Source organism: Aedes albopictus, chromosome 3 (genome assembly GCF_035046485.1).
Source record: "Aedes albopictus strain Foshan chromosome 3, AalbF5, whole genome shotgun sequence".
NCBI lineage: Eukaryota > Metazoa > Arthropoda > Insecta > Diptera > Culicidae > Aedes > Aedes albopictus.
This window is the reverse complement of record NC_085138.1, coordinates 236,053,174-236,064,650: the sequence shown is the minus strand read 5'-3', so window position 1 is coordinate 236,064,650 and position 11,477 is coordinate 236,053,174. Positions and strand designations below refer to the sequence as shown.

Sequence of the window (11,477 nt, the reverse complement as noted above, 5' to 3'; positions counted from 1 at the left end):
TATTTGTAATCACGTTATCTTTTTGGTCACATTATGGGAGGAGGCACTGTTTTTCTCCGCACGCCATTGACAGTGTCGTAAAACTACCGCATATTGTTTTGCTTCACACTGTTTTCCACCTCACTAATGACATTCCTGACTTTTCTTTCTGTGATAAATTTTCAATTGTATCGCTTCTTTGTCGGCTATCAGAGACCAACATTCGGCTTCTGGCATGGATATCTTCTTGTCTGTCACTTTCAAACGAACCGTGCCTTGGTCATTTATGAGCAGTGCCTGATCAATTCTCGCAGACTATGGCTTTGCGTAAAAAATAAGTGTTATTGATGCTAGCGTGCAGAACAGGTGCTAACGAGCAATATACCAAAATAGAAGGCAATCAAAAAAGAGCTCCTTTTGCAAAGCATATATTGGCTCATGGATCTACTCTTAAAAATGTAAGTTGAAAATACCTCTGTATGAAATCCTATGGCTGTGATATAGTACTACTGCGTTATATCCTGCAAATTTACAATAATATCACACAATTTATTCCCAATTGAACACTTAGCTATCCGTAATGTAAAAATAAATCTGACGTTAATTAAAATCAATTCCACAAACTAGAAACTATAGAGATTACTCCCATTGAAAAATACTGTGCAAGTTGTTTGGTATTTTGGATGTGGGTGTTTCATTACCTATGCTGCCTATGATCGCATAATTGTCCCATATGAATAGGAAACCCAGCAAAGATGGGACTGATATGCGATCATGGGCAGTATGCCCCCTACCTGCCTACTCAGAACTGCGGCAGACAAACCTTTTCGGCGAACAATTCCGAGATGACCGTAATCCAGAGAGCGAGTACAAACATAATGTACGAGATGCCAACCTGATGCGAATGTGGCAAATGGTACGGTTGGCCGCCTATTTCGTCGACATGGAATCCTAGCGGGAAGATCACAGCCGCAAAACAGAAGAGAACCACTGGAAAGATTTCGTGACGTGAGCTGTTGGGGTGTTCAATGAAGGGATCCCCAGAATAACTTACTTGCAGTAAAACCAACCCATCTGGCGTACGGGATGACATTCCGATCCCAATTACTGGAAGCAAGCAGAATGATCGTGGTGGTGATGCAGATGCAACCCACGAATATGCAGATGAGAGCTATGAGCCACTCCGGTTGCAGTTCCGGTGTGAAGCAAACCTGTGGCCTATTGTAGAGTGTCATGCAGGTCCACATCAATCCCAAGCGAGTTTCTCCTGAAAAGCGTACAAAGTTTTGGTAAATATTTGCGGAACTATTCCTGTGCATCCATTCAACACATACCTCCCACACTAGTCACAATCCAATCGGGCATCGCGAGGCTCACAATGGCACACACATCGGCCGCCATAAAGAGCGCCGCACTTATCGTTGTTAACTTGTCCATTTTTGTGGAAAATCGCTCTTAAATTTATGAAAATTTAGGAAATCATTTTTGCCAGCGCCTTTTAAACTTTCTTCACAACAATCAATGAATACAATGTTTGATTCACTTACGAACGTCAGATGTGTTATTGTATTCAGAAAGGGAAAAGGGGAAGATGAATGAATGAACAACCGCCCCTATTTTGTGGGACGCCCATGTGGCGAACATTGAAGAAATTGCTGGTGAACACCAAACACGAGATTGATGCAGAATGCATGAAATAACTAAATAAAGATAACTTTTAACAGTAACATCTGTAGTTATTGAGCCACCATCATTTCAACATACAGATTTGATGAATCTAAGAGGGTCCACAGTTGTCACCGATCTGACATGGTACAGTCCGGATTCGCTGGTTGGGTCACGACTGCGCCCCGATTAGCGAATCGTGTTCGTTCGTTGGGGCAACTGACAACTGATCAAAATGCTCTAGACACACGCAAGTGACGAGAAATACGTCACGGAACACTCACATACTTGAATAAACGTTCTGTATACAGGAGCTGTGATGCGACAGCGGTCAGACGTCAAACTCGTTTTGACATCTATTTTGACATTGACAGTGCTTTTTAGTTGGATTTTGCCCCAACCAGTGAACATTCAACCATCGAGACAGCCCATCTAACGAGCTCTCAACGAACGAATCGTCACTGTAGTCGAATTTGATTGGACCCCATCAAACCAATGATCATAACAAAATTTTACAATCATACAAGCTACAAGATGAAAAATCATCACAAAAATATCTGTTTCTAGACAATTACAACTCAGATACATCACTGTGTTTTCAAATATAACTCTGATAGCTTAAGGACGCGTAGTGCGTCATCAGCATCATTGAAATCTCGCTCGAAATTTCTAAGTGATAAAACTCAGTCACCAAAGCGCATATTTGTATGAAAATGTATCATCCCATATGCTCACTCGTGGTAAGTGTGGTGATACTTTTTCTGCTGCGTGACTTATTGCAGTTTTATTGTTCTTACAAATACTAAGGTTTCACGTTTCATTATACTGCCTATGATCGCATAATTGTCCCATATGAATAGGAAACCCAGCAAAGATGGGACTGATATGCGATCATGGGCAGTATAGATAACGCAAAGTCTTCCATTGACTAAAAACTTCATGAAAGATTCCGATCTCAGTGAACTAAAAAGAATATTTGGTCATCCAGTTAAAAACACGTATTTTTTCAAAAATCTCGAGTATTCGCCAGAAAGTGTAAGTACTGCTCCCAGATTTTCAATATTTTCTATGGATTTTGCCAAAATGTTTTCAGAAAAGCCCATTTAAATTGTTTATATACACATCAATTCTACAATTCCGCATTATTCTTAGTGTTCTTAATTTGATTCCTGATTATACTTCTTATCGAGATTTTGGAACCAAATCAATAACATGCGTCAAAACATTATCTGTAGATATCGATTCCAAATATTGTGTCACCCTAACGTGCATACCTTTCCATGAACCATGAACACTTAAGCACTTGTGGGTGGCGGTGAAAATGTAAACTTTTTTCGCCTAGCCATTGAGTTTTCCTTGCGTAGGCTAGGTTGCGGTTCGTCGGCATCGCAATTAAAAACTTTTAAATACTCGCAACGATGATATTGTGTGTGCGTTAATCTGATTAGTGCAACTTCCGGGCGGAACGTACTGCCGATGTTGGATTGTGGCGTTGGCGAAAAAGTGTCCACAATGAGTGACCAGGACGATCCGCTGGCTCAGCCGCAGACAACTCCCCGCAGCTCACTTGGATCGGGTGTGCTATCGTACAGTAACTCGTCAATATCACCTTCAACCAGCTCTAGTAGTTCGCAAGGATCAGCTAAATCGGCCGTCAGTGAGTGCTTGGGAGCATGGCTAAACTACCTGCAGATTATGAACAATCTGTGTGTTGCTGGGCATCGCTTAGCCCAAGCAATAGCAGCATTAGAACCGTGGGCTAGCTTCGACCAATCATCGCAGCAGACAGGTGGTAGCCAACAGCAACAACAACAACAACAATCGCAGCAACCATTCATTCCCTCGCAGATTCCTTCGCATATGGCCTTCCAGTTCATTACGGCTTGGGATGATCTGGCACGAGCATCGGTCGTAGCAACCAGCACAGTGAAATCTCATATTGTTAGTGTACTGCAGGACTTTAAAACGCAGCCTTCGAGTTCAGTTGACCAAGAAAGCGAACTGCTACATATCAGAGAGTACAATCAACTGATACTCCAGGATAATGCTCAAACTATGATAAATCTACAACATCAGTTCTGTGTGGCTTCCTGTGACTCCTTCGCACAACTCATGTGCTGCTATCAATGTCAAACTCAGGTGGGATTTCCTCATGATCCGGAATGCCCTATGGTGCAACACCCAATGTCTGCAGCGGCCACAATTGCCAGGAGTGATCAGCGCTCTCAGACTCCGTCGCCCCATTTCGGAATGAAAATGCAAGAAGCTCGCTTGTACGACCGAGGATCTATATCTACTCAGGGTTCGTCCGATCATGGAACTACAGCCTATGAACAAACACGTGGACCTTCGCCACATGATATTCGGGGACCAAGCCCTATCCAAGGGTATCTAGACAACATAAGAGGACCTTTGCCAAATCCGGGACACCTGTCCGGTATGAAAGCACCTTTCTACCGTGGTTCACGGAGTCCTCTTAACTTTCCCCTTTTCACGCTAAACGGTCAACGTCGATGGTCGGAGGCTGCAGCCGGAGAAGTGAATTCCGAATCGGCGCTGGATGCCGAGAGCCAAATGCGACGATGGTCGATGCCTTGGGAGGCCAAAGCGGATAAATCGACCGTCCACTGGAACCAAACTCGAATTATGCCCATATCGAAACTTGCCGTGCCACAGCAGTCCGGTGGAGGACAGAAGTCTTCTACCGGAGATCGAAGCCAAAGCACAACGCCCGACTCGACGTGGCACTCGTCGGTCACCAGCCAGGACGGTTTGGTGGAAGCGATTCAGCTACTGTCATGTCGGCCCATTTACCGCTTACCACCGATGCCACCGCCCAGTATCGGTCCTCCGTTTGTCGAAGAACCTTGTAGCGGTGGTGGGGTAAGTTTCTGAATTAGGAATAATCTGTTTACTACAACAATATACAATGTATCGTTTCGCTTCTAGGGACCCCAACAACAGCAGATGATACAACAGAACTTTTCGGCAAATCCCGGCCTGTATGGAATATGGACCCAGCAGAATCCACCGAGTGCGATGCTTCGCCAGCAGTCCATGCAGGAACGTGCCGTGCCCCCGTTTATGCAGTACATCCGTGAACAGGAAGGCTCTCTAGATGAAAATCCACCGGCTTAAAGTCAGGTGAAACCGCTTAGATATTAAGGTACGTTGTAGGGACTGAGTGAGATGCAAAGTGCTGGGATACTATTTCTTTTGAAGAATCATAAACCAAGGAAACTAGCATTCATCGTCAAACATAAACTTTGGTTCTCAACTTAACGGATGTGTTTACAGTAATAACAGGAGTGCAAAGTAAATAATGCTTGCACATTGCGTAAGGTTTAACGCCCCAACCTCATGGACACGGTCTAGAAGTTTCAGTCTTCTGACTCCTGTGAGTTAGAGGGACAGCTTCGAAACATAATACTAGGTATTTGTGCTTTCCCTACAATTTTGTCAAAGAATATTGACAATATATATAGATGTTTTTCTTTGCTTACTTCTCCGTGAAGGAGAGTGGAACCATCTCAGCAGGGCTCCAATTTTGGGCACTTTTCTGCTATAACTCAGCCAATTTTGAACCTATAGTGGTTGGAGTCTATAATGGCACCACGATAATGTCGGAGAAGTGCCGTCCGTCAATCAGAACGTTATCAATTTGCGATTCCGTCTGCTGTGGTGATATCCAGGTGTAACGACGTGACGGTGTAGTACGTCACGCTAAAAATAAGAATTTTGGACCCCCCTCCCCTCTTTGTACGGGTTTTTCCTATACTTAATACATTACTTGTCACACTTTTCAGAACCTCCCCTCCCCCCTCTAAGCGTGACGTACTTAATGGATGCCCCCTAAGGTAGGTTGAGTTGGAAAAAGGTGCTACGTATGGCCATATTTTGGAGACGGCGAAATCGATGAATAGCCCATTTTCGACGTGGCTTGGGCTGCAAGTACGCGTTCGAACTGCGCGTAGAATGCGTCCTTGCCATTATCAATGCTTCCGGAGTTTGGGCTGTGCACGTTGATTACACTGAACTTGAAGAACCGGTCCTTGACCCTTGCACATCCTGTGGGTGTTTTTTCGGGATTTCTGAGTTTTTTTTCGGTATTTCTACAGAAGTTTTCCCGATATGCTTCCAGAGTTTCTCGCTGGATTCCTCCCGAGGATCCTTCCAAAACTTATCCGAATTTCCCTTTGTAGTTTCCGACAGTTTCTCTAGCAAAAATTCTTGCAGTACTTCTTCCAGGATTTATATATTTCTCTTGGAATTTCTCGCGAGATTTTGCTCGTAGTTCCTCCCGGGATTGTGCTTAGTGGTTTTCAGAATTCCTACTTAGATTTCCTTCCGGATTTGAACCCAAAACTTTTTTTTTCTGAGATGCCCCAGTTTTTTCCAAGATTTCTTCCGAAGTTCCTTTCTAGATTACAATAGGTCTTGCGTAGTTTCTTGTAAGATTTCAAATGGATTCCTTGTGATATTTTTCCAGGTATTTCTTAACGAGGATTTCGTAGACATTTCGAAAAAAAAAACTCCTGGAATAATCGCTGCAAGAATTGCGGGGGCAGCTATTAAAGATATCTCAGCAGGAGCAACCAGAATCTCCGAATAATTTATGTTAGGGATTTCGGGAAGAGTTCTGGGAAAAATCTCGAGAAAATCTGCTCAAAAATAATCTCAGGAGGATCACTGCAAGAAATCCTGTGAACAACTACGAGGAAAAACTGGACAAAGCTCTGAAAGAAGCCACGGGAACATCTTCATGAGCAATATCAGCAATGGCTCCTACAGAATTCTCAGAAAGCAATCCAAAGAAAATCTTAGCAGAAAGTCCACAAAAACTCTGAGAAACATCCCTGGAGCAACATCGGAAGCAATCTTCAGAGAGAACCGAGAGAAACTCCAAGAGAAATCTGTGTGTTAATAGTGTAATTTTGGAGGAAATTCCGGAAGGAACTTCTAAAGAAAAATCATGAAAAAAAATCATTAAGAAATCCTTGGAGGAGCTCTGAGAGGAATCCCGAGAAGATCCCCTGGGGAAGTGCCAAAAGGAACACAAGTAGGAATTGCGGAAAATTATCAAGAGAAATCCCGAAAGAAACTAGGAGAAATTCCGCGAGACGATCCGAGATATTCTGAGAAAAACTCTGGTGGAGATCTCAAAACAAATTTCTTCGAGAAAACGAAGGAAGAACTCTGAGAATAATCAAACGAAGGACTTGGAGGACTTGGAGCAGTGATGGAAAATGATGAGGATTGCAGATGAGCAGACACAAACCAAAACAAACCTACCTACTCGTGAACAGGGGCCCGAGAATACTCGCACTTTTTTATTCGTTAGTAAACGATGCTGGCAAGCACTCGCATGTGATTCGCGAAATTTCGCTGAGTTTTTTGCATTTTGACGAAAAACGCATTTTTACGACTGGCAGTGCTGCTTTACAGGAACAATGAAGCATAAAGCATTAGTTTATGATGGATAATCACTGGATTTGCTATTACATACAGGGTGTTAGGTTCCCGAGTGCAAACTTTTTAAAGGGTGATAGAGGACCATAAATGGAGAAAAAAATTGTTCTACGCATATGGTCAAATCTCAACCGTTACGTAGTTATTGAACTTCCCATGTTTATGACTCTTATTGCCTTAACTGTCAATAACTTGAAAATGGCCAAACATATCGAAGTTTTTTTACCCTTATTCGAAAGATTATTGAATTTTCTAACAAATGGCATCTTTGAATTGATTGGTTTAGTTAAATAACTAAGTTTTCTAGAGCAAAATGGCTAAAAATAGTGTATTTTTATTGGTTGTTGTCAATTATCTTTGAAACCTGCGTAATAAATAAAAATTCTTTCTTTGGCAAAGTTGTGGCCCCTGTTCCACTCTACAATTCGTTCTTTGACGCCAAACTTCTAACTCTTATCGTTTTCTTGCAATTTTGATTTAAATGTGCGGCACAATGCGCAAAAAAGTGCTTTCCATGACAGTTGCAAATTTATGATCTGAAATGCGATGTTAAAATCAAAATTGCAACAAAACGATAAGAGATAGAAGTTTGGTGTCAAAGAACAAATTGTAGAATGTAACAGGGGCCACAACTTTGCCAAAGAAAGAATTTTAATTTATTACGCATGTTTCAAAGATAAGGCCGGACCAAATCTCATTTTCTTCTTTTGTCACTTTGCTCGTTGACTTGTCAAGGGGGTGGATAATAAATAATAAATGTATTTGCTTGAAAATTACTCAAACAATTAGGCAAAATTGTAAAACTCGTCGGATTTGTTAAGAAATTTTCTCGACAACTCTAACTTCAGTTCAAAATTTTTAAATTTTCGTATAATTTATTTGTGTCCCCCCTCAAAATTTCGAATTCGGACCAAAATTTTCCGAGGGAGGGGTGACATTAGAGAAAATCGAAATTTGTGTCAGCCTAATTGACAAAAACCAATAAAAATACACTATTTTTAGCCATTTTGCTCTAGAAAACTTAGTTATTTAACTAAACCAATCGATTCAAAGATGCCATTTGTTAGAAAATTCAATAATCTTTCGAATAGGGGTAAAAAAACTTCGATAAGTTTGACTATTTCCAAGTTATTGCCAGTTAAGGCAATAAGAGTCATAAACATGGGAAGTTCAATAACTACGTAACGATTGAGATTTGACCATATGCGTAGAACAATTTTTTTCTCCATTTATGGTCCTCTATCAACCTTTAAAAAGTTTGCACTCAGGAACCTAACACCCTGTATAACCACACTAAAATGCACTTCCTGCACCTCCACTAGTTCTTCACGAATAAAAACTCATGAGTGTTTTTGTTTTCCTTTTGGTTCTTACTCACGAAGCAGGCAGGTGCGAATAAACTCACACACTGTTTATTCTCGGAATCGTGAGTTGTGTTGGCTTTTCACTCGCAAATTGCTTCATGATGAGAACAATTCCATCACTGCACTGCTTTGGAGCAATAACGGGAAATCCCATAAGAAGAAATTCTGTAGGATTCTTGTGAAAATTGCAGGAGCGATCGATAGGTATTCAGGAATCCTGAAAGATTCTCAAGGAAAAATTCTAGAAAGAATTGTTCAACGCTTGAAAAAATGCCGGTAAGCATTCGCATCCTCGTAAAGAAATCAATACCAGAGAAATGGCTTGATAAAATACGGAAGGAATCCTGTGGGCAATCCTGGAAGGCATTTCTCAAGAAGTTCGAGGGAATTTATGGTAAGATTCTTGTAGAGGAATTTCTAGATTGATTTCAACTACCAAATTAATTCCGTGTCTACATAGAATTTACTGCATCTTATCGTAATCGCCGGCTTGTCGGATATATATGCTAGATCTAGTTTCTTTGTCAAGGTTTACCAGATTCCTTTTTGATTCAACTTGCTCTCCCTGGGAAGAAAGATTGCAATCTCATACTTTTCCCTGAAATCGTGAACCCTAAATCAAGAATGGCCCCTGTTGTCCGAAAATCTCTCAAATAAAAATATCTATCCTTCTGCCTATGCAAATGTTGGAAGTTCGAGTTATTTTTTGTTCAATCCTCAGTTTAGTGCAAATTCCCAATATTCACAAATTGAATGTTTATAAAAAAGAAAAAGATTTTCAAACTTGTGCAATGTAATCTCTCTTATCAAGATAAAGGTAGAACTTTCATATGTTAGGTAAAGAACAAAATTGCTTAGCTAGTCGAGGATGCTCTCGCTATTAACTTAGTCATAATCTTAAACGATTCGTCACTGTCTTTAAATGTTCGCACGCCAGTCTAAATTATACTCGCTATATCCATTTATGCATCTTCTCTATTGCACGGTAAAAGGTGTCTAAATTATTGTTTTCGAATGGAATGTTTGTGATTAGTGTGATTGTATCATTGTAGTACCAAAGAGAAGCACAAACCTTCACAGGGTTTGATGAGAATTACGTGACTCAAATTAAGTTGGAATTAAGAAAAGGAAATCTCTCACATGATTAAGTTCAATCCATCATCTAAAAGATATTTTGTAAATCAAGTCATAAACACCTGAAAACATAGTCACTGGTGTTAGTTAATGTCATTCCTCGTAAAACAAATTTGTATGTTTTGTTAAATATCGAAAAGTTGTTGAATGTTGTAAAAGTGAGGTCCGGTCTAGACCGTAAGGAATTTCGGTAGCTTAAGAAATATTTTGTATGAAATCGATGTTCTTGCAATAAAAATTTGGTTTTCGAAATTCAACATTGCTTCACTGTATTGAACTCATTTTGCATTAGACTTAAAAAAGTTAGTGGCCTTCCGAACGTTAAGAATGAACGTAAAGAGGGATCCCCAAGTGATATAAACTCTATTGTCCTTACCAGCTATGCAGCGCAGATTTCCTACGAAGGAATGGGCAGTGTCGACAGTTCCGTCTTCAGCTTGTCGTACAAATCCTGATACTCGGGATGTTCCCGAATCAGCATCGCCACCGTGCCCCGCTTGACTCCCATGGCGGCACCAAGGTCCTTTCGGCTGGGGGTGTAACAGTAGGGGATATTACGTTCTTCGCACACGGCCGGCAAGTGGCACATGATTTCCACTGGAGTAACATCGCCAGCGAATACCACCAAGCTGAAAAGAGAATTGGAACATTTTGAAAACTTCCGGCAGTGGAAATCGTAGAAGTTAGAAACTTACCCGGATTCACCCTTGCGAAGACGAACCTGCACGTCTTTCAGACCGTTGCGGAGGTAGGTTTTGTGTTTTGCCGCTGAAATCAGAATTATTATCATTCAGTCGATTATTTCCGACCTCCACCGGAGTTCCCGCCCGCACTCACCTTTCTCAATCAACTTGTGGATTTTCTTTGTCAGCTTCTTGGACGCCATCGGCTGGGAGATCGCGTTCACATTCCGCAATTTCTCGTCGTAGGTATCCTCTTCCTTCACCACGGTAGTGTCCATTTCGGCATCCGACTTTTCCACCTTGATCTTACCCATTTTGCGGGGAAATAAGTTTCAAATTATTGAAAAATTGAGGTTTTTGGTAAAACTACGCGTGCTGCACGTGCTTTCCAGTTGAGCAAAACAAACCACATTGATTCGATGGCCGATGACAATGTTTTGCTGGTGCCGGTTGCGACCCGACATAGGAAAAACTTAAAGTTACGTTTGTCCAACAATGAACCAACATTGGGCAGACTCTCCCGCAGGGGGCAATATTTACGCCAGTATTGTACGAGTTCAGTCACAGGGATGAACAAGTCAAAATATTTATTTTTATTTCTATTCTGTTGGCAGCTACGGTTTAGGGTAGACAAGGGCGATTGAAGCAGAATATCATTTGGAACTGCAAAATTAAATCACAGTTTAATTTATTACGTTTTTGCAATGGGGCACGTTCGGTGTAGTACTAGATTTGTAGTAATGAGCTGAATTTTAGTATGGTGAGAAGGTCAGTTCTCTATTTCTGTAATGAAATGGTGCAAAAAGCGTGGGTATTATGTTTTCTTGCCTAATTTGATGCTGATTGAGCAAAACTTTGAATAACTATGTTGTTTATATTGCAAGAAATGAAGAAAACAACAACACTGTTGCCCAAAGTTTTGCTCAAACAGCATTAAATTAGGCAAGGAATCATAATACCCACGCTTTTTGCGCCATTTCACTGCAGAAACGGAGAATTGACCTTCTCACCATACTAAAATTCAGCTCATTACTACAAATCTAGTACTTCACCGATCTGTCCTATTCTGCAAACCAACGTAAAACATTAAATTTGGAATGCCACGCTTTTTAATTAGAAAAGTTCAAATCTGTTCAAATTAAAAGTTTGAAAACGCAGACAAAGCGAGAACAAAAGCAATAAA

The 11,477-nt window shown here is 41.0% G+C and overlaps 3 protein-coding genes across 4 annotated transcripts; 1 reads left to right on the top strand and 2 right to left on the bottom strand.

Moving 5' to 3' along the window:
• Window positions 1-507: 507 nt before the first annotated feature.
• LOC109431316 (uncharacterized protein C16orf52 homolog A) lies at window positions 508-1,535 on the bottom strand. Of its 2 annotated transcripts, XM_062859641.1 has the most exons (4): window positions 1,314-1,535; window positions 1,034-1,246; window positions 766-969; window positions 508-686 (listed from the first exon to the last, which is right to left on the bottom strand). In XM_062859641.1, the coding sequence occupies exons 1-3, from the start codon at window positions 1,414-1,416 to the stop codon at window positions 782-784; spliced, it is 504 nt and encodes a 167-aa protein (XP_062715625.1). In that variant the 5' UTR covers window positions 1,417-1,535; the 3' UTR covers window positions 508-686; window positions 766-781. The 2 variants fall into 2 exon arrangements, with proteins under 2 accessions (XP_062715625.1, XP_019563080.1); XM_019707535.3 differs by having other exon boundaries at window positions 508-969.
• A 1,321-nt stretch (window positions 1,536-2,856) lies between these two features.
• On the top strand, window positions 2,857-9,868 carry LOC109431320 (uncharacterized). The gene is made up of 2 exons (XM_019707540.3): window positions 2,857-4,527; window positions 4,594-9,868. The coding sequence occupies exons 1-2, from the start codon at window positions 3,121-3,123 to the stop codon at window positions 4,780-4,782; spliced, it is 1,596 nt and encodes a 531-aa protein (XP_019563085.1). The 5' UTR covers window positions 2,857-3,120; the 3' UTR covers window positions 4,783-9,868.
• Window positions 9,850-10,714, bottom strand: LOC109431314 (H/ACA ribonucleoprotein complex subunit 2-like protein). The gene is made up of 3 exons (XM_019707533.3): window positions 10,449-10,714; window positions 10,307-10,379; window positions 9,850-10,240 (listed from the first exon to the last, which is right to left on the bottom strand). Exons 1-3 carry the CDS (start codon window positions 10,606-10,608, stop codon window positions 10,009-10,011), a joined length of 465 nt encoding a protein of 154 aa, XP_019563078.1. The 5' UTR covers window positions 10,609-10,714; the 3' UTR covers window positions 9,850-10,008.
• Window positions 10,715-11,477: the final 763 nt, after the last annotated feature.

Bases quoted from the DNA above. Each gene is read 5' to 3' on its own strand.
- LOC109431314 (XM_019707533.3), bottom strand. From the start codon at position 10,608: ATGGGTAAGATCAAGGTGGAAAAGTCGGATGCCGAAATGGACACTACC. The intron at 10,380-10,448 runs GTGAGTGCGGGC...TTCTGATTTCAG, and splicing joins CCACAAGTTGATTGAGAAAG to CGGCAAAACACAAAACCTAC. The intron at 10,241-10,306 runs GTAAGTTTCTAA...TTCTCTTTTCAG, and splicing joins CTTCGCAAGGGTGAATCCGG to CTTGGTGGTATTCGCTGGCG.
- LOC109431320 (XM_019707540.3), top strand. From the start codon at position 3,121: ATGTTGGATTGTGGCGTTGGCGAAAAAGTGTCCACAATGAGTGACCAG. The intron at 4,528-4,593 runs GTAAGTTTCTGA...TTTCGCTTCTAG, and splicing joins AACCTTGTAGCGGTGGTGGG to GGACCCCAACAACAGCAGAT.
- LOC109431316 (XM_019707535.3), bottom strand. From the start codon at position 1,416: ATGGACAAGTTAACAACGATAAGTGCGGCGCTCTTTATGGCGGCCGAT. The intron at 1,247-1,313 runs GTATGTGTTGAA...TACGCTTTTCAG, and splicing joins GATTGTGACTAGTGTGGGAG to GAGAAACTCGCTTGGGATTG. The intron at 970-1,033 runs GTAAGTTATTCT...AAATCTTTCCAG, and splicing joins ATGGGTTGGTTTTACTGCAA to TGGTTCTCTTCTGTTTTGCG.